Source organism: Clinocottus analis, unplaced genomic scaffold (assembly GCF_023055335.1).
Source record: "Clinocottus analis isolate CAN_PGR_092001 unplaced genomic scaffold, fCliAna1.0.p SCAF_5, whole genome shotgun sequence".
NCBI lineage: Eukaryota > Metazoa > Chordata > Actinopteri > Perciformes > Cottidae > Clinocottus > Clinocottus analis.
Window position 1 is genome coordinate 7,405,215 of NW_027176207.1, and position 23,011 is coordinate 7,428,225.

The following is a 23,011-nucleotide window of genomic DNA, read 5'->3' on the forward strand; positions in this document are numbered from 1 at the left end:
ACTGGTTTCGGTGAATACCCACCCTGTTCATGTGACTTTTTTTTGCGGACATTCCTTAATCTGGAGGGGATTTAATATGCTGGTCGTCTATCAGGTCGCAGACCCGACACCGACATCGCCATGGAGGGATGAGGGGAGAGAAATGGGTGTGGAAGGAGGAAGGGGGCTGCGCCACAGTGGAGAGGGGGAGAGCGTGAGTCTGAGAGCGCGCTCGGGTGGTAAACCGCCCCTCTAAGGTCAAGTCCGAGACATTCATACTACATAGCTTCCGGTTACCGTTTTCAAAATAAATCCCACATAAACGAACACGCGTCCCATCTTGTTGCTCTTTCACACACATGGAGGCGTGGCACGTGGTTTCATGGCGATACAAACGCAACTAGATGCGGTAAACGTGTAAGTGTTTGGTTTTAATTTATAATGTCAAAACATTTCAAGAAACTATGAGTTGGTATTTGACTAAACAAGTTGTCACGGACTTCCCTTTATTATGCAACCGAACTAAAACCAGTGGAAGGGCTGAGATTGAGATTAGACGAATTGTGTCCAGTTTGGGGCTTCCCAGTCGCGATTCTTCTCATCTTCACTGCAATAGAGCCGATTGTGGGAAGACCAAAAGTGACGCTTTAAATAATTTTATTTTGAAAGAAACACATCTCGTTTCCGCTTTTATTGAGGCAAATTTCAATAGTCTTGATAGATCTCACAGCTCCAGCGGCAGGGAAACACACCCGTCAGCAGCGCGCATTGGAGACAAAAAAGTGCATCACGGACAAAGGGAATATGGGTGCGCTGGAGAGGATTCACCTGAGCCGGGTACACAATGGAAGAGCCGCGTGTGTTTCATTCACCGGGAGACCAATTAGCCCACCTTAATGAGGTGCTGGGATGCAAGATACTGCAAGCTAAAAAGGCGGAAAGCTGCGTTTAATTCGTCTGCGGATCCTACGAGCTTGCAATGGCTGTGGCGGGGATATGCAAGTGGATAGGGAATGCTGTGCCTTTTTATTTTGTGATAATTTCCTTATTTTGTGGCCTTTCTTTTGGACAATTGCGATATTCGATTTCGGAAGAACTAGAAAACGGTGCACTGGTCGGTGATCTGGCGCATGACTTGGGGCTGGATATTCGAAAGCTCGCCACTCGAAAAATTAAGATAACCTCGAACAGCGGGAAACGCTACGTGATTGTCAACCCCAAAAATGGGAAGCTACTTGTCAATGAAAGGATCGACAGGGAGGCACTGTGCGATTTATCGAGCACCTGCCTCATTAATCTGGAGTTGATGGTCGAAAACCCCAGCGAGGTGCACCATGTCGAGGTGGAGATAGTGGACGCCAATGACAATGCGCCGCAGTTCCCCAGTGATGAGTATCAATTGGAAATCACGGAATCTGCTTTGCCGGGGTCTCGTTACCCGATTGAAAACGCTCAAGACCCAGACATCGGGTCCAATTCAGTTCGGATGTATCAGCTCAGCACAAATGACCATTTCGCGCTGGTATCGAACAAACCCTCCCTCAACACAAAGCACATCGAGCTCGTTCTCAAAAAGCCCGTTGATCGCGAACAGACAATTTACCACCAATTAATTCTAAGTGCTGTAGATGGTGGGTCGCCGGAAAAAACGGGCACGGCCAAAATCAATATCCGGGTGCTTGACTCGAATGACAATGTCCCCATGTTCGACAGCTCGGTGTACAAGGTGAAGCTGTTGGAAAATTCGCCCCCAAACACCCTGGTGATAAAACTGAACGCGACTGATCTGGATGAGGGCACAAATGGAGAGGTGTATTACTCGTTCAGCAGCTACACCCCTGAGAGAGTGAGGCAGATGTTCAGCATGGACACTAACACAGGAGAAATAAGAGTGAGGAGCAACGTAGACTATGAGGAGACCACGTCTTATGAGATGTACATTCAGGCGATGGACAAGGGCCCTGGGGCTGTGGCGGCACACTGCAAGGTGGTGGTAGAGGTGGTGGACATGAACGACAATGTCCCTCAGATCGTGCTCTCATCTCTGTCCAGCCCTGTGAGGGAGGATGCCCGCGCAGACACAGTGGTGGCCCTCATTAGCGTCACTGATCGAGACTCGGGCGCCAACAAGCAGGTGAGCTTGGAGATCCCAGCAGGCCTTCCTTTCAAGATCAAGTCATTCAGAAATTACTACACTCTGGTTACCTCAGCGTTCTTGGATCGCGAGACCACCGATGCCTACAACGTCACGCTGAGTGCCACTGATGGAGGAAACCCTCCCCTTTCCTCACAGAAGACCATACAGGTGGACGTGGCTGATGTTAATGACAACCCGCCAAGGTTTGAACAGACTTCATACACCGTCTATGTGGCTGAGAACAATGGCCCTGGGGCCTCTTTGTGTACTGTTAAAGCTCAAGACGCAGATATCAAAGAGAACGCGCGCATCACCTACACAGTGCTCAACGACAACAACCACGGCATCCCTGTCACCTCGTATGTGTCCGTGAAGGCCGACACAGGGGAGGCGTATGCCCTGCGAGCCTTCGACTATGAGTCACTGAGAGAGTTTCACTTCCAGGTCAAAGCCCAAGATGGGGGCATTCCTCCACTCAGCCGCGTTGCCACTGTCTACATCTACATAATGGATCAGAATGACCACGCACCGCTGATAGTAAACCCTCCTGGCAACGGCACGCGCTCCTTGGAAACGGTACAGAAGAACGCAGAGCCCGGCGCCATGGTGACCAAAGTGGTGGCCTACGACGCAGACGCAGGGCCAAATGCCTGGCTGGTGTACATGCTGGAGACGGCCACGGACCTGGACTTGTTCAAGGTGCACGAGCACACCGGCGAGATTAGGACCACTCGGAGGATTCTGGAGGACAACTCCACCTCTTTTGCTCTCACTGTTTTAGTGAAGGACCATGGGCAGCCGAGTCTCTCCTCCACTGCCACCATCAACGTGGCTGTCATGGAGGTGCCACCCAAAGTGGCTCCTGACCCCAAGAGGATCATCCGACCTCATAGCACACTGCTCTTCTCCAACGTGACCCTCTACTTGATCGTGGCTTTAAGCGCCACCACCTTCGTTTTCCTGGTCACTGTGGTGGTGCTGGCCATCGTCCGCTGCCATGCCTATTGCACCCAACCTGGGTCCTGCTCCCCGTGCTGCGTGTCACAGAAGCACCCTCCAGACGGCGGGAGCAGCAGCGTGATTGCCGGCGGGGGAGGTGGCGGCGGCGGTGGCCCACCCGGGTCACAGCCAAATAACAATGTGATGCTACGAAGGGACCTTAAAGTGGAGCCTCACTACATCGAGGTGCGTGGGAATGGCTCCCTAACAAAGACATACTGCTACAAGACCTGCCTGACAGCCACCTCTGGCAGTGACACGTTCATGTTTTACAACACGGGACGTCCCATCAGCGGTACCTGGGGTAGCGGTGCCGACCGTTTCTTCACGGGTGGAAGTGGATTTGTACGCAGACTGAGCATGCCCGATGCCTCGATGCAACTCTGCCCAGAGGTGTGTCATTCTTTCTTTTTTTACACTTACCTTTAAGTTATAAAACCTCATAATTACAAATTAGAAGTTTAAAATAACTGAACTGGTTACTTAATTACTTTAAATTATTTCGCTCCAAATGCTGTAAGACCCTTTTCAAAGTACATACGTTGCATTACGGTTATAGAATAGCATGCACTGTTGTAGTTTTTGTTAGTGTTGTATTGTTAATGCAGGGGGATGATATTCCTGCGTGCCAAGTTGGATCCCTCCTGCAAAGAATCGAATCCTTGCAAGCCTCATTCTCTTTGTTCAGTCCCCACTCGTACAGTGCTGTCGCTCAGCCCGGCCCAGCGCTCACACTGCATTAGTGTCAGGCTTGATGCTTTTCAGGGTCCTGTGCTATTTCTGATGATTCAGAGATTTGTGTTTCAGTTCGAGGCTGTCATCACATCTACTCTAAGAACAGGTCATGTAGTCTTCGCTACTGGCTCATTCTCTGTGCGTGTGGGTTTGACTCGTGTGTGTGTGTGTGTGTGTGTGTGTGTGTGTGTCTGTTTGTGAGTAAAACTGTTACACTGGATTCGTTGGGGTTAATTGACTCGATCAAAGGCCCCGCAGGACTAGTTGTTGTCTCTGACTATAGAAGAGATATGCATTTACCTTCTGCCATTTTATTTTCTTGAGCTTAAAGGCGGCATTACTTCAATGGTGCAATGTTCTCTCTTCAAGAAGAGTGATACACTGAATGCCTCTACCTGCGAGGCATTGCCTAGCAATATAGTCACATCTAGAATACTTTTTATAGAGAGGTACCGTTTAAAACATAGTCCTGTTTGCTGTTTTAATTGACATGGTCCCGGTCAAGAAATCCTGCATACCTGCATTCATGCACTGTGTAGCCCAGGGGTGGGCAATTATTTTTCCCAGGAGGCCACATGAGGAACAGAAAATATTGTGGCGGGCCGGGCCAATAGCCTGAACTCATTCATGTACTCTCCGTGACAAAGTTTGACAGGACTTCCCAGCATGCAGTTCTTTGGTGTTATTTTATAAATGTGAAACCTTGACCGAAGTTCCTATTCCAGACAGTTTTACGGTATGTCCGCCAGGCCCGCCCATAGCGCCAAGCCTAATATTAATTTTATATATATATATATATATATATATATATATATATATATATATATATATATATATATATATATTTATATATTTAAAAAAATCAAAGGCCCCGCAGGACTAGTTGTTGTCTCTGACTATAGAAGAGATATGCATTTACCTTCTGCCATTTTATTTTGGCTGTATTATTATTTGGCAGGCTGTATTTTGCCCACCCCTGGTTTAGCCCTTAAATGTTGAAGTGTTCAAGTCTATTACTTATATATTTAAGGAGCACAGGTTTTACTCTAGATTTTAGGGATATATGTTCTGTCATTTTAATTTAAATGCTCCTAAGGTTATTAGTTCATCTCTGGGTGCAACATCTGATTGATCACAGTGACAGCCACCAGAACATTAGTGATACTTGTGAAATCTCTTCCCAAGACAGTGTAGCGGTGTAGATTATATTAACCTCCAGCCTGTGTTCCTCAGCCCTGTAAATTAGATTTACTCCAAGAGGCTGGGCCTACCAGCAGAAAACACTTCTCTCTGAATTGAACTGGGGAACATAATGTACCATCTTTATCTAGGACACTTGCTACTGCCTGAGCAGGGTTGTGTTTTAAAACACAGCTTTTCTTATTCAGTGTTCTTGAGGTCCAAGGCTACACACCCACATGATGCTGACAGACTTTGGCATTCATGCAGATGGTCACAATCATTGTATACAGTCAATGTGCGCAGTACCTAGTTGCGAGGAAAGTAATGAGTAGGCATAATCAGGCATAATAAATGGCCTTGAAAGATTAGCTCATTAAAATACATGTTTCCCCCTTACCAGACTTATATAGTTCTTTGAATTTCAAAACAAAATTAGGCCATCTTCAAAGGCAAATTAATGGGAGTCCATTCCAAAAGGCCCAAAATATTCATCAGAATCAAGCAAATCTCCAGAGCAAAAAAGATGGAATACGATGAAATCAGCTTGTACAAGAGCTTAGTGAGCATTTGTAAAATAGTATTGAGGATTTTATTCCACACTAAATCCTACACATTTGTGATACTACATTTGTATACAACACCCATCACTCTGGGTTAGTACAGGCCAGACCTCTAGGATGCGGTTGCCCTGGCGATAATGGCTCTGGCTTATTGGTTTTCTAAGGCAATAATTTACCGGTGGACTGCTGGGAGTTGCAAGCACTCAGGCCGGGTTCATCAGGAGCAGACAGATGCTCAGAGTTCCACACAAACATGTACACATCGGTCTGTTCAAACACCCCAGCACTCAGGGAAAGGGCATAACTCCCCCAGCTCTCGCAGTCATAGAGCCATGGAGTGAGAGACTGCTTAAAACTTGTCAATATGGCTCTCAGTCACTACTCTTTTTAAAGCCCTTCTGTGTCTGTATCAATATGTATGTGTGTGTGCGTGCGTGCGTGTGCGTGGGTGTGTGTGTTCTTGCAATGGGGGACACGACTGCAGTGTTCCTATCACGTCCAGAGCTGGGATGTGTATCATGATTAATTGATGAGGCCTTGGCCCAGCCTGTGCTCTGCACTGTATGAGATCAAGCTAAACTCTCTCTCTCTTGCTCTGTCTCTCTCCCCTCCTGTCTCTCTCTACCTCTACCTCTTGCTCGCTCAGCCGAAAGCCCCGAATGCTGACTGGCGATATTCTGCATCTTTGAGGGCAGGGATGCAGAGGTAAGCACTTTCCATTTTTAACTCTTTTGCAACTTGTGATCAAAATCGGGAAAAAAGTTACACCTATTTAACTGACTCACACTGTACACACCCAGTCTCCGCTAGCACTACTGTGCCCCTTCATAATGCGCTTTACCACAGCTGTGATGTGTTGGATCTCTGAGCAATGACGCATCAGATCTCTTACAGATACCGGCACCTCAAAATGACAACAAAGACCGAACACTGCCAATCAGTATATACCATGACCAGAAATGGACAATTAGTCGCCCCTTACCATCAGTTTGAACCTCAACCTTCATACTCTTCCTTTGGGAGAGGCAATCCACAGCTCCCATCAGTGGATGCCTCACACTCCTCTGCAGTGTAATACTATATAGGTCATCTACATTCTGAGCGTCGCTTCCGCCCAGTTACAGTCTTTAAGCAGAAAGCATGAAGGACAAATGAGCTGACTATGACCTTTGTCATATTATCAAATGCACACATGCATCAGTGTCTGCATGCGCAACTGCCCCACACGTGTGCCTTTCTGTGTGCATCTCTATATTTCTTTCAATGAGTCCGGACAGCAGAGGACAATTTGGACTTTAGTCCTACTTGTTAATTCAGCGGCATGCAATCTGTTTTTCCAGAGATGGATTCATACATCCTATTGCTTGACCAAATCCTAATTATAGAATTATATCAAGATCCCATTCTCATGCCCCCTGCATATCAGAGTATACGGAAATGTAGAGAATCTGACAATTGGAATAAAACGGTAGCTTTCACAAAAGTATTGAAATACATAACAAAGTGTTTTGCTAATTTGACATGGGGACAGCTGGTACGTCTGGGACTAATGAGTTATACCTTCACATGTCTGAATTGTCGTAATGTTATGCCATCAATGCTCAGTTGTGCACTCTTGCGCTCTGTGTAAGTTTGATTTAATTGGATATTAGTGTTAATTTCTATGGCGTGGATGGTATCATAATGTGCATCATGTCATCAAGTCACTGTAACATGACATGGATTAACATAAATCACTGCAATTTGCCGCTGCCATCTCCAAACAGGCAGGGCCTGTAACACGCATAGACACCGAGAAGCTCATATCGACGCCTAACCCCAACATGCGCGTGCTTAAATCTATCACACTACACACAGCGTCTAGCACCAACTTTACTGACCCACATTCCTCGTGCAGTCTGTCAGTGCAGAAAACTTTAGTATCTGTGTTGTGTTCTCACACATTAGACCAGCACCTTTGCTTATGGAAAAGCTTGAAACCCACACTGCTCAGGCTGTACATGGCCATTTTATATCATGCCAAATCCCTCTTCAATATATCACACCAGTGTTTTGCAGTTTGAAGTAGATGCTGCTGTGCTGCATTGCAGAGGCCCCAGTCAGGGTAGGTTATCCTATACAGTATAAGCTCCAACTTCATTATAAATGTATGGGGGGAAATATTTCGTAAGCTGGAAAACTGCACTCATGCACTTGGCTTTGAGTGTTTGTTACAGCATATTTTTTAAAGGAATAGTTGTCATTGAGGTACATAGGCTAATTCATTCTCTTGTAGGGAGCCAGATGAGAAGATGTAAACCCTTCTTACATCTGTCTTTTGAAAAATGAAGCTACAGCTTTAAGCCAGGTGTCTTAGCTTTGATAAGTCATACGGCGCAGGATGCATTGCCTTATATGGTATTATTTGAGCTTTGATTTTCCTATTATACAACTACCATGAATGCACACTCATTTTCGCACAGGTGGCTTTCATCCTGTTAATTGTCATTTACGCAGTTATTGAAAGTTATAAGCGTTTGCTGGATCTGATGTGGCACACCTGTCCAAAAAGAAAAGCAAAAGATAGTTAAGACAAGAATACGGAAAATTTTTACTTAAGGACCAATATTCCTAACGATAACGTTGCACTAATATTCCCCCTTGCATTACTCAAAAAACTACAACATCTTCAAGGGAAAACCGATCTTCAAGCTATCGCGGCTATGCATGAGAACAGACTCAGAAGAATATTGTCATATTCTGAATAACAGTGGAATATTACTTTGTATGTAAACATAGTCAGTTAACCTTAACAGTAAAAGTAGAAGGATAGTTTCTATGTTGCCATCTCTTAGTGTGCTGCAGGACCCCCTGCTAAGTTGAATGAAACAGTAGAGCAACAAAAACTACACACTGCAGGTGTAACTTTTTTTTAAAAATTTTAAATAAAAAACTTATCTGAAACTTTACTTTGGTGCCACCCTGAGAGTCTATGTTGTGCTTGTGGTGTGAATTTTGAATATCTTTTATTTGGGAGTGGTAGGAGTGTCCTACGTTTTATACACATAATTATTAAAATATACAAATGGAACAAGATTAGCTGGAAATACTTTAAATATGTTTTGTATCCCACTTGTATATGTAAACAGCTGTCATCTTGAATCTTTTACTGCAAAGCAGCTCTGCAGAACAGCACTCAAAACAGCACAACAAAGTTGGATTGGATTAAGAGAAATTGGGATATCATAAAGCAGTGACACAGTCCAGTGTTACTTAGGAGCTACGAAAAGCCACACAAGATACTAACCTTACAGGAATTAAACTTTTAAAAATGTCTTCCCCTCTGCAGTCAAATGCATGGCAACATACTGTATGTTGACCCAATCACTTTACAATATCTATCTTAACATTTTTACAGTTTTAGCATTTTATTCTGCTATATTATCATTTCAGTTGAGTTTTAAAAATATCTATACTACTGATTAACAACTAGACGCTAACAATACTACAATCACTATTGTGAACAATAAAGACTCAACATTTGGTTTAAAGGCTGAATTAATATTAGATGGGATGTGTTTCACTGAGTCTGCTGAATGTGTTCTGCCTCTTAGTTCGGTGCACATGGAAGAGTCCTCTGTGATGCAAGGAGCCCAAGGGATGCTGGTCCAGAACTGGCCTACTGTGTCCAGCGCTGCAGGTGAGTAGAAGTCGAGCAGTCAGAACAGAGTGAAAAAGCCCTGAGCACTGTCAGCTTATTTGGGACAATGGGAACCATTTTACATCTGCATTGGATCAGAAGGCAACTGAGCAAGGTTTTATTGATCTTGCTTTAAAATGTATTAAAAAGAAGAGGATGTGAAATATGTTGGCTTTAACTCCAGGCCATTTGGCAAAAGGCATGTTTAAGTACACACCTGGGATTTGAACCTTCGGTACTCTGGTTGTGTGTGCCAAGACAAACGGCGTGAAGCCAACACGTGTTTTTGCGCTTGTCGCTGCACTTGTGACTCCCATTCGATGCAAACAGTTAGTGTGGCTTAGCTTAAAGACCAGAAACAGGGGAAGCCTTGTTCTGTCCAGAGAACGAAAATGAAAAAGACTATTTGCCTACCACCACCTCTAACTACTCAACTCAATCTCAAATCAACACCTTCTATCAGAAATACAAAGTTGCAGTGTAAATGTTTTGGTTTTAAACAAACAAGATCTACTGACATTCAGTAAGGGGCTTATAGGCCAATGGATGTTTTACTTTAGAACAGAGCTAGGCTATCTGGTCTTTATTCTAAGCCAAGCTCACCTTCTTTTGGCTGTAGTTTAACGTTTCCCTTACAGGCTCAAGAGTGAGATCATTCATCTCAACATCTTTGCAACAAAGTGAATAGACGCAAAAAAATAAATAAATCTGGAACTAAATGCCCATTACAACCATCACACATTCAAATGTGCTTATTGAATTAGTTTATATTGAATATCTTGCATTTATGAAGTTGAATTGATTATTGCTTTTATTTTGCTTCAGATACGGTAAAACTGGGGCTTTGACAGAATTGTGCTTTGAATATCGACATGATCTTGAATTCCAGTGTGATGTTCATGCGGAGCTTAGCTGAGGTGCCAAAAGCCCGGGGCCCTTATGCAGAGCCACAGATAAACAACTATATCCTCCCATGAAAGCAGCTGGCAGCATGGAGCGCTGCAGACTGAAAAAGGAAACAGTTTTTTAATAAGAAATGAGTTGTCCTGAGTGGGTGGTAACATTGAAAGTGTGTGGCGTGTAGCACAACACAAGTGTAAATAGAACTGGCCTCAGAAATGAACTGTGCTTCACAGAAACACTGGCATTGAGCTCATGACTAACAGCTTTTGTAAGTTGATTGGGAAACTTTTGAAACTCAGATTTCGAAAGTCTCTGGCACATTAGGTGCGGTTCCGTCCTTTCTTTCTTCAGCCAAGTTTCCAGTCATTGATTTCCTGTCTAGCTGCAGGAATTAGAACATAGGTAGCGACTAGAGGATCAGGGGAAACATCACTGCCAATCACTCTGCGAGTCAGTTACAGAATATGTCTCGCTATCTGTGAGTTTATCTCTCTGTGGAACAGAGAGCTGGGAAAGTGTTTCGAGATACAAGCAGTACTGGTGCCTAGAATCTCTGGACCGGTTTGCTGCAGAGAAATGTGCATGTTTTTTAAAGCAGGTGAGAAGCTGTCTCTCTGGTTAAGTAAAGGCTCAAATATAACATCGTAAAGACCTTTCAGGGGTGCATTGTTCCCAAAAGGAAATAATTTGTAAGGCACAGACATGTGCTGGATTGCAGGTTGATCCTCTTAAGTAGCATCAAGAGGTGGAGCCTATTTTTGTGACACGTTTTCATTTCTGCAATTATTGTCATCATGATGAAGTTGTCTGATATGCTGTGATGCATCTAAATGCGGCACCCTCAAACCGGTGTTTACGTAAGTGACCCGTGGCGCAGATGAGGAGACATTTGTCTAATGCCAGAGGGGTAGGGATGCTGTTATCAGTACTAAGAGAGTGCCATGAAATAAAAGAGATCCAGTAACATTAAAAGCAATTTTGGAGAGGAAGAGCAGAGGAGTACAGGGGGATGAAGAGAAAAAAAGCGAGGTGTGTGGGGGGATGGAGAAAGAGAAAGGTTAAGAGGATTGGCAGGTTCCTGCAGTACTGTTGTTGCTAGGGAACGCCATGTGACCTGTTGCCTGGCAACACTGTCTCACTGAGAGATTGCTGCAGCAGCCGCACCCTCCATCAGCCAGGAGTGGGCGAGAGCAGTTTCCATGGCAACCGGTCATATCTCTGAATGGAAGATTTAGAGACGCAGGGGGGGGAAAAAAGGGAAAGGGTAGGGAAGAGGGACGGGGACTCGGCAAGGGCAGGTATTAGGAAGAAAAAGAGGGCACGCAGTAATTTAGAGGAAATAGTGGAAGAAAGAGGGGTTCAGGTTTCGGTACACGAGCACCGCACAACCGTCAGATGCCGTCAGATTTATTTTCGATGGAACCAGACAGGAAGTAACAGTCTATTTTAAATGTAGGACATCAGGTTTGATGAAATGAGGCTTCAAACGCCCACATATCTACACCAGGTGTCATGGCAGCCTCCTCATGAGGAGCCGTCCTGACCTGCTTACCAGCAGACGCACCATAATCCATTTTGCTGTAAAATACAGGCTAATATGAAGCAATGGCAAAGTTACAAATAATCCTCCATGTTAGAGGAACAGCAGCACAGGGGCAGCGAAGCTCTCCGTAGATGGAACGCGACCTGCTCGTTAAGCTTTATTTTTTTCACATGCACACACACAGGAATATATCAGATTATATTCTAATTAACAATGTTAGGGTTTCGGATTTGTCACAGCCAGTGCATAGAGCTCTGGGATGTCCCAAGATGCAGGGACAATATTCACTTGATTAAACGCTACACAACCACTTGACATTTTAGCTCAGTTGGTCATGCGTGGGGACATGCCCCGCTTCAGCCCCATCAGGTGTATAGAAGCACTGTAACACTGTGCAATTAGAATGCAGTTAGCAGCTTTACTACCAGTCGAGTCTTAATTCTTAATTCTTGCTTGATAAATTTCCAATGCATAAGTAGGTCGTACCCTATACTGTAAGGGTCTGGACAAAACTGTTACATCCCCCAATAATCACACACAAAAATAACAGGACAATTTTGTATGAAATCTTACATTAATTAATTAATTAAGAATAATGTGTCAGTGAACTCCTCACCTTTTCTCTATAAAACCTCCATCTGGCTTTTTTTGTTGAAATTGACTAAGCACATGCATACTTTCCAAAGGATGAGCTCCTTCCGTCGTGTGCACTCGTTGACCTTGGCACACAGACTATTTCATAATCTAACAGATGTATACTGGCATGGAATTCGCTGAACACATTGATGCTGCTGAAGGCAAAAACACTTTTTATTCTAAAGAAAAATGTTGGCTGCCACCGGACACATATATCAATGCTATTCTAGGGTGCTACTTTCGATGGTATGAACTGAGCCATGTAAAAAACATGTTTATTTAGGAAGCTGTCGTAGGCCTGCGCAGCTTGCCCTAATATTCCTTTAAAATTTCACTACGAAATTATCAGACACCATGGTGAAAAGGAGTCTGCAGATACTAATTCTTGCCCTGGATTAATGTTATGGTTTTAAAATAAAGAATTACATACAATAACCTCTCATATGGAAATGTAAAATAAGGAAGAAAAAAGACAACAAAGTATACCCAAACTCAACTTCCTGTAGTAGCATCAGGCTACAGGAAATGGTGCATTGCGTTCACAGCAACATGATGCACTGCATTACTGGCTCAATAAGATCATCCACATTCTGCCTACAGTATTTCGCACATTTCCTTTAACTCACCGGCTGTCTCTTCATATTATTTCAAGCATGTTTGTCCTCCTCCACACGAAAAGCCATCTTTTTTGCCTAACCATTGATAGCAATTGAATTGGAATTATTTAAAATGCTTGATCCTCTTCCTGGGTTTAATACCCAGATTAAATACAGACCGACAGACCATCAAATGTCATAATCCTCAGAAACAGACTAGCATTACGGCACTAACTCTACTAATCTAATAAGATAAACAGATCTGACACTGATGAATAATTAAATAAACTAAATTACGTCGGTCAATTAGCAGCAATTGGCTTGTTTGTGTTTACAAATTTTGTAACATACGACAAAATTGTTACAAAAAAAAACACAGTTTATGTGTTATTGTGGTGGCAAAACTATTCAATAGTGCTGAAAGAAATGTGTCTTTTTATTCTCTGCACAGTCTTTGGGAGGAAGAACAGAGTATAGGGAGTGTGTGATGCTTATAAAGAGCAGAGTGCAACTGTCTGTCCGCACATTGATTCTGTTTACAACGATAAATGGTATTGTTGAGTAGAACATGCAAGTAAAAGTCGTAAAAGTCACAGTGGAAAATTACCTCAACCCTATCCAAGTCCTTGACATGCTAATTATTTCATGTCATTTAAAAATGAACACTTATATTGTTACAAGTATGACAAACAAATAATTCATGTGTGTCTGTGTTGCTGTCACAATGGTACGCTGCTGCTTTGTTACCAAAAGACACAATTTCTGACGTTGCCTGCTATATTCCAAACCTGAATAATTGACAGAGTTAATATATGATCAATTGTAAAGTGAGTCACCGATAGATAACATGTACTCTGCAAAAAGGTAAGCTAAGCTAACCATTGAGTGTGGTAGGGTCCATTACATCTGATCTTATAATAGTCTACACTCATAATTTATTCTTATACTTGATGAGCTCATTTGTCGGGACCCAGTGGTATACTGAACGCATGGACAGCGTGCGTTTTCAAAATAGTATACTTCCCAATGGGCCAGTGGTTTCAAACCATTCCGGTCCTTGAGCAAAGTCATAAATAGCCTACAAAGAAAAATCAAACTGAATCTTTTTGCAAGGGCTTGTGTTTGATCTAAATAAAATCCAGAAGGAAAGTAGGTCAGTGCAGAGGGAACTGGTGTGGGCCTGAGAGCACCGTGTCTGCAAAGCCCGCCCACCCCCATCTTTCTTACTGCCTCTCTCTCTCTCTCTCTCTCTCTCTCTCTCTCTCTCTCTCTCTCTCTCTCTCTCTCTCTCTCTCTCTCTCTCTCTCTTTCTCTCTCTCTCTCTCTCTCCCCTTATCTCATCCTCTTTCCTTCTTTTCCTAGCATCTTTGACCTTTTAACCTCAATAGCTATGTCTTTTTTTTACTTTACATAATTATTTTTCTATAAATAGACGTTTTATTTTTACAGTATATTTTGTCTGAATTGCTCTCTATCTTTGTTTCTGTCACATCCATGCTCAACCACTGAAGGTTGAATCCCTGTCTCTGGCCTCCTATAAGAGAAGGATTAAACTGCTGCCATCATCCAAACACAAATCACACTTCCAAGTTTAACATCTCCTGGTTTAAAGGTTAGCCCCCTTCAGGGTTCCCTCCTGCGGTCTCGTCTGAGTTGCTGTCCTGAAAATATCCTCTCCCCGTGGCCATCGCTCCATTGTCAAGCTATTGCCCTGCACGCTTTTAGTTGATTTTGATTATTCCTATCAGATTTTATGAATCAAAGACCAAATAATACAGTCTGGTTCGGGAACAATGCATGACATGCGTGACAGTTATTGAAAAAAGGCAAATGTTTATAGGAGCTTTGTTGTCCCTGTTTTTAGTCGTATGCCTATTTCTGTGCATTTACATTAGGAGCAACAAAATGCAGAGGTCAAATACTGTTAAATATTTCTGAACATAGCTTAAGTTTATACCAGGAAATAAACCTACAGGGCTAAACCTGTTTTTTTTAATTCTTCCTATCTTCCTATTGCTAAATGTATGACTGGAAGTCTTACACTGACAATGCTTCTCAACCAATCCTCTAAACCAGGTGTGTCATGCTGCCCATTTTGATCTCAAGTGGGCCGGACCAGAAAAATCACAGCATAATAACGCATAATTAACGACAATGTTTCTCTATGTTTAAATCATTGGTGAAGGTTTTTAGATGATAAACTCTATTTTAAAGTCATTCAACAATTACCTAGAAACATAAAGAAAAATTCAGACATCAGCCTCCTGTTTATTTGCCTTGCCTCTCCTCTGCAGATTCCTTCGCTTTGTGGCACGTTTGTGGCGCTACTTTCGTGACGTGATCCATGTTTAACGACTTCTAACACAATGATGGCTGTGCTCACATCAATTGTGACTGTGGAGCAATGGTTTGCATGTCTGTCTTATAAGCAGAGGATCAGAGGTTTGAATCCCAGCTCTGCTAATTTTGTTCTTTTAAAAAAAAAAAAAAAAACATTTTTTTTTTTTGATTGAACACCCTGGCAGGCCGAACTGTACACCCTGGCGGGCCGGATCCGGCCCGCGGGCCGTATGTTTGACACCCTTGCTCTAAACACTTCACACATCAATATCTGCATTTATTAGCAGGAGCGCACACTGCTGAAACAATTAATCAAATCCTGGAGTCAAAGTCCTCGGGTGTGTACACACTTACTTGGCCATTAAAGCTGATTCTGTTCATGAAAATGATTCGTGACGAGTAAGGTAATAGCAAAATTTGCATTGTGTAAAAGAACTACTATTGAATCCATACTATTGGCGTATGGTACAAAAGGGATTGTTCATTATTTTGGGAAATAGTCTTTTTTGCTTTTTTGTGGACAAGTTTGATGAGATTGATCAGATTAATACCACTCTTGTATGTGGATGGTAGATATGGAGCTGGAACCAGCAGCTGATTAGCTGAAAAAAACTAGCAGGAAAATTAACATGTTATAGCTTGTTTGTTTACTTTGTACAAAAAGCAATTATCAATTCCCCAAGTGTTGAAGCAATGAAGCACATTGAATGAAGATATATGACATGATTTCATTATACCTGTGTAGATGGAGATGGTGGTGAACTCTCACCCCCGGTGGGTGCTGGAGTCGATAGTAACAGCTGGCACTTCCGATACGGCGCCTCCGGACAGGGCTACTGCCCCCCTCAGCCCCTGAAGCCCGGAGAGATTCCTCCCGAAGCCTTCATCATCCCCGGATCCCCAGCCATCATTTCTATTCGCCATGACGCCGGCCCTGTGGACGACAAAGGTGACTTCATAAGCTTCGGCAAGAAGGAGGACGCCAAGAAGAAGAAAAAGAAGAAGAAGGACAAGAAGGACAAGAAGGATAAAGGAAAGGATGATGGTGGGGATGATTAGAAGAGAATGGGTGACTTGAAAACAGAGCTACTAACAAACTACCATTACAATTACAGAGCCAGAAAAAACAAAAAGCCAAATGCATATTGTAGAGCCGAGGGAGCCTCCTCGCACCATACTTCCATTGACATTGTACAGTGGCCCGAACCTCATTACACGAGGCCTGGCTCCCCTGCACCATGCACACTTGCAAAACAAATATTTCTCTTTCTTAGCTCATTTGGCCCATAACATCCCAGTTTATTAAAGGTAAACAAATGCTCCTAGTTGACCAACTTCATCAAAACGTTGGACCAAATTAAAACAGAGTTTTATTGGATACAATTTGCCTTTCTGCGATCTTCCCCCCAGTTTGTATTGCAAAAAAAACAACACCTGAGAAGGTGAACTATTTGTATCTGACCATTGTCAGCTGAGGCTGCCTGTGTTGGCATCTCTGTCTTTATGCAGCCCACCCGTCCTTTTTGGCTCACCGAGTCGTATGTGAAGTGGAAGCCAAACTCAATAAAATGAAACAGAGGCTTTTGTCTTCAGTATTATGGAGGCCTTGTAGAAATTCAGAAAAATGTGGTCTTTTGTAAAAAAAAAAACATTTATAAAAATGAAAAAGTACCAGCCTACAGTATATGTACCATGAAATTAGCAGCTTTCAAGAGAAAGAGGCGGCTGAGACGCACAGGACCACAAATAAAGAGCTCTGTTTCAGTGTAATATAGCACATCGCTGAGGCGGAAGACCTGGATGGGTTGCACCAACTATACGCAAGTTTGTTCCCAGGTTAGTGTATAAAGTAGTGGCTTCATAACTGCAAGTTAATTTGCAATTAGCAAATTACTAAATTTGACTGTACCATGAGTGGAAACGGGGGAGTTATAACATCACGATTTCAGACAAGTAGCCAGTTAGTAAAAGCATTATCTCGCTGAATGATATCTCCCACATGGATTTGTAGTTGACCAGATTGGCATAAAAATTATGATTGATGCATATAATCCATATTTGACTCTTAAAGGACAATTCTAGTTTTTGCATGTTTAAGTTCATTCTCTACAAATATACAAAGGATACTTTACGTCACTGCTAATATTTTCCAAAGCAAATCATTGTGTCTTGGTGGTAGCTATTGTTAGCTCAAAAATAAATTAGCCGACAATTTTTCACAGTAAGAAATCCATCAAAGTGAACACATAGTCTGGTCTTATTGTTCTTTGAGATACACTTTTTTACACACATGGTAATAAAGCTTATGTGTAGGTTACAATTACGTAACTGTGTTTGAGTTTACACAGACGTGATAAATTATGTAGGTCAACAAAATTTTGATTTGCACGTTATATGTTTGTATGTAATTGACCCAGATTCAGCTTGGAAGAAGACACACATCGGAAAATCGTGATGTGTAATTTGTAGAAAATGGGCAGAAACATCCCAAATAAGCACTAGAGTCTTTTAGGTTGCAAAATGGCATGGAATTACTCGAGAAGAAAACACGCTGTGTGTTAAAAAAAAAAAATCCTGCTTTACTGTTAGTGAGTGCAACTGTGTGACTTTGTATCATTTGCACCTGCTTTATTGCTTGCTTAAGTATTTAGATGTTACTTAAGGTTACGTTGTAACAGATTTTTGTGGTGCTACCGCTTGTGTTTTAGCAATGCGTGAATCGGGAATAGTGGCGACTTGGGAAATAACTGAGGAACCTACGTGCAGCTGATGCAACCAGCCCCTGAACTGGCCTCTTCTCTTAGAATATGGCACAGGTCAACAGGGTCTTAATCCCACTGTGTATCGACACACCCAGTCTGACATACGCATTATTTTATACACAAACACTGACTCTCTCTGCCTCTTAAACACACACACACACACACACACACACACACACACACACACACACACACACACACACACACACACACACACAAGCGAATAGGACATACTGACACACAAAGATAAACTAAACAAATACACGCCCTTTTCTGGAAACTGTAGGCCAGTGCCGTCCTGAATATGGGAGTGTATTATATGGCTGGGACGCAGTAATGTTGCTTGTTGCTTCATTTCTGTTTAAGCCCGATCCCTCTACTTCTGTCTTTGAATGTTAAGTAGTTGTTCTTCAAGCCCTGCACCACTGCCTCAACCGCTTCAGTGCTTGTAGGATTTGCTTGCCCCCTGCCTGTTTTTCCTCCCACTACTCCCGTTTCTTCAGATCAACATGGTCGGACGACATCTTTCAACTCATTCTTTAGCAAAAAACTGTGCAGTCGTAACACAGAGACATCCATGTCTTTGCATATTTACACAGAGAAGACACACAGACACAAACACGCATATACTACACGCACACATCTTTTGTTCGGCCTCAACTTGAGCTGAGCTGAGGCGCTTCTTACATAGTGTCTCCTCTGATTGCTCATAGTCGACAGCTCGGCCATCTCTCGCGTGTTGCATTGTAAGGTCCTTTGACAAGTTAGCCAAATCTGAGTTCATGCTGTAGTGGAGAAAAAGAGACGAGATGGAGTTGGAGAGGCAAAAGAGCAGTCATTGCAGTGTATTGTGCAGCTCTAATGCAGAAGATGAAGAACGGCAGAATTGGGCAGAAATAATGCTTATGGGATGTACCGTATGGGAGAAATGCCCATGTTGCAGTGACCCAAGTGTGAGCTGTGTAAAATGATCAGCTGTTTTTAGGCCTTGACATTGTGAAGCCCAGGCGTAGCGGGGTATAGAAGGAGCATCTCGAGCAGTAGATATCGGAACAGCATCAACATGATGCAAAGTGTCATAAACCGTCACCTCAGTGTTCCTTTTTTTTGTCAGAACATCGTCTTACCAGCCACAGTAGGGTTATGTAGGTGCTGCTATCAGTCTCAATCCATCCCACGCACTCGTGTCTTTCCCTCTGCCCGTCCTTCAGGTGTATTTCTGTGCTGTCGGATCACCAAGTGGCTGTTTGCATGTTATAAGCAAAGGAAACAGATACTATATAGATACTATATATACATAGATATGTTTTTCCACTGAGAAATGCGTATCGGATTACATATGCATCTGATACACGCTCTCAAAGACAATACGCACACATCGAAAGTTCCGCACTCATACAGACATGCATACATATCCGCTGTGGAAAAAACTAAAAGAATCACTTTTTTTATACTGTTAAATAAATTGAATCTTCTAGATATACATAATGCTATTGTGTTATGCGATAAGATGCTTTTTTGTCTTCTGTTTTTACCCTCATGATTTTCCTAGATAAGAAAATCAACCCTTAAAATTGTGTTAATCTTTGAAATGATGATCAAACAAACACTATTGTGAAATCAAACCATTTACTCACCCTCCATAATTATCCCTTGAAAAAGAAAAAAAAGCAGAAAAAAATGTTGATATATAAAATGTTAAAAAAAAAGAAGTTGATGTATTCTCTGCTTGTGTATAGTGAATGTTCCTCAGTTGCTGGGTGTGGCAGTGAGTGTCACTACAGTTGACTGTGACAGTGCAGATCTGTTAATATTTTTTTTGTACACCTGCTTATCATTGTAAAAGTGATAATAGTGATTCTTATGATTTCATTAATCTGGTAATGTGTTTTGTTAAGTCACAAATAAAGTTTTTCTTAAATATCTTACTATCTGAACTGTGTTTGGACTTGATTTCAACAAACAGTGGTGTTCATACCGATGAGAGTAGAGCTTCTTCTTGGTTTTCATATTCCAGCCTGCAGCCTTCTATAATTCCAGCTATTTGGAACAATTAACGGCAATAAATGAAAGTCAAAACTTGAATAACAGCAGTTATTTCACAGCATTATTTAGGGACAATCTGACTACTACTGTTAATGAAATATGTGGATGACAGAATGGAACATTTATGAAGACTCATTATTATAGTATGATCCCATTAAATATGTTAAGAGTATTTTACATTCATCATCCTACAGGGACTGTTGAACTTTCTAAATCTTTCCCATCAAACAAAATTGTTCCCGGAAATCTCTGCCGATAAACACAGAAAAATGTTGTCCTTGGACAAACCCCTAACCACTTTAACTTATCCAAGTCCTAAATGTCGGTGTTTATTGGCATGAGCAGACACTTTCAGAGCCCAGTTGAAACCCGTTCAATTTCCAAATGAAAAACAGCACGAGGTTAAAGACTTGATGGGAAGGAGGTCATCTGAGCCTCTGATGTGACTCAGAACAATCCCTGGAACAAACAGCAATACAAAACTCTCCATTGAGCTCAAGGTGAAGGGGTCAGCAACATATCAGTACATTTAAAGTTGGCAGGGATTGTAAAGTACTGGGGAACATCCAGAACTTAATCTGCATTTGAACAAAGTGTTCTCATCTATAGTGAATGTATGATGAAGGGCTCTGCTGGTGTCTGTGCCACTAGCTCCATCTATCTGTTGACTGCAGGAACCTTTCTTCCACCTCCAGGAGTCCATCTCTCCAGCAACACTGACACCTACCGGTAAAAAAAGGTGACTGGCAGCTGACCCACATTGTTCATATTCTACAACATGGAAGTAATGTATTTTTTTTTTAAATACATGTACATCATGTTCAACTAAACAATGACAATGTTAGCATTGTGTGAAAATGCACAGTTCCCAATGTACTACTACTTATGTTTATTAAACCTGATGTTATCTTGCAAGCACACAAGCTTTGACTGAAATGGTTGCCTGCCATTGCAACAGGAAAGAACATTTCAAGTGATTCAACATGGATTCAATAAAGAGCACATTGGGAACATGGCTTTGCTTGAGGGACAGTTCGTCCTGAAATCAAAAAAGGAATCTTTTCTTTTACCCGAGGTGCTGTAGATTGTTTTGAAGTTAGATGTCGGCCGTATAATTCAGCATCTTCCTTCTCTCCAATATAATGGGACCTTATTGCCATCAGCATGATGCTCAAGGTTTCAAAAAAATGCATTTGAAAAACTCAACAATAATGTCTTTTTCCAGAAATCCTGACAAATCCTGAAAAATGGAATTAAATGAAAATGTATTTCCTTGGCACTCATCACCAATCTTCGTTGAGTGAGGTCTGATGAAAAAGACTCAAAAAGTGAGAAATAATATGGAAAATTCCTAACATTTAAAAACTCCTATAAGGAAGAATACACTGTTAGGATGAATAAATGTAAAATACACAAGACTCTCACAGTGACAGTAAAACTGTTGTGCCTTGTTATTAAAGCACAGTAGACATTTTCATTGATACAATATTGTGTAATCACCCTGAGGCTATGGACCAATTTTCTCAGCCTCATGTTCCCTAGGGCTGCAGTGATGGAATATGAGTGCAATCCACTGAACTCGGCACACTCAGGCATCCTAAAGTGTGAATCTTTTCCAGCACAGTTACAGTACCTTTGTTAATTACTAGTAACTCCTGTCAAAAGATGCCTGAGACGATTGTATCTTATGACAAATGATGTGAGAAGGCTATAAACATTGATATTGTCTATTACAGTAAACCACAAGAACATACAAATATATCTCTACAGTCTATGTATGTATACTGTCTGCAGTCAATGAAGATCTTGGTATAAATATTTTACAATGAGCAATTGATGTTAAAGAAAAGGGTTTTCTAGATCCCTTGAGTCTGAGCCCAACATTCATTTATGATGGAGCTCTATGAACCCACACATTGCCAGGTGCAGCTGCCATACATAAAGTGTCTTTATGGGGGATTTGAAAAATAAGTGAGTCAAAAATGTGTCATTTTGGTCATCGTTGATCTTGTGTTATTTTCCCAAAAGTTTTCAAACTCCACTTGTATTTGCTGTCAAAGCACAGACGAAGAATCCAATGTGACAGAGCTCACAGTGGGACAGTTTAATAGGCTGCACTTTTTACTGCAGATCCCTCAAATCAAGAGTGTATGAGTCACACAATGGATGACTGAACTGTCCAGTGCTGCAGGCCATTTTGTTTTGATGGAAAAGAAACTGCATGAAAGCGATTTAATTCGGGATGTCTAGCTGGTAATTACTCGGGATCGAAATGTTTCAGCATTGTAATGATTTGCATGCCTAATTGTTTTGTTTCAGGTAATATAAAGTTTCACTTAGCATCACTAACTATCTGATTATGTATCTCCTACTTGTATTTGTTGCAATACTGTTTATTTTTTGTAATTGCTTGATGTACAACATGAAACAAATTATGATATATGTTTGAGACTTGAAATTAAATAGTATAATTCATAAATATTTACATGAATAGCATAACATGGCGACCTCAGACGACCCAAAGTTATTAGCAGTAAAAATGTAAAAACACTGTTACTTAGTCATGCACTGTATGAAAAAATACCTTGATGCATGTTTAGATAAAATGTAACAGTATGAGACTAAAATTAATATTTCCTGATAGCAGTCATAATCTTGAGATACCCTGATTGGCCATGTTCAAATAAACTAATACAAAATATTGTATTATTTGTATTGTTTTATCCCCTTCTCAGACCAGAAATTTGTATATATTTACATGTTTTGCACAATTGTAATCAGTGTGTTTCCCTGCTTTTGAACTTGCATGGTAATTTACACACAGTCCCTACCCCACTGATGCAAGTCACTTCCTCCCTCTCTCTCCCTTCCTCTCTCTCTCTCCCTCTCTCTCCCTCTCTCTCTGCGTTGCTCT

The 23,011-nt window shown here is 41.9% G+C and overlaps 1 protein-coding gene across 1 annotated transcript; it reads left to right on the top strand.

Moving 5' to 3' along the window:
• Positions 1-722: 722 nt before the first annotated feature.
• On the top strand, positions 723-19,979 carry LOC137802492 (protocadherin alpha-C2-like). The gene is made up of 4 exons (XM_068600405.1): positions 723-3,508; positions 6,239-6,297; positions 9,186-9,271; positions 16,035-19,979. Exons 1-4 carry the CDS (start codon positions 959-961, stop codon positions 16,346-16,348), a joined length of 3,009 nt encoding a protein of 1,002 aa, XP_068456506.1. The 5' UTR covers positions 723-958; the 3' UTR covers positions 16,349-19,979.
• Positions 19,980-23,011: the final 3,032 nt, after the last annotated feature.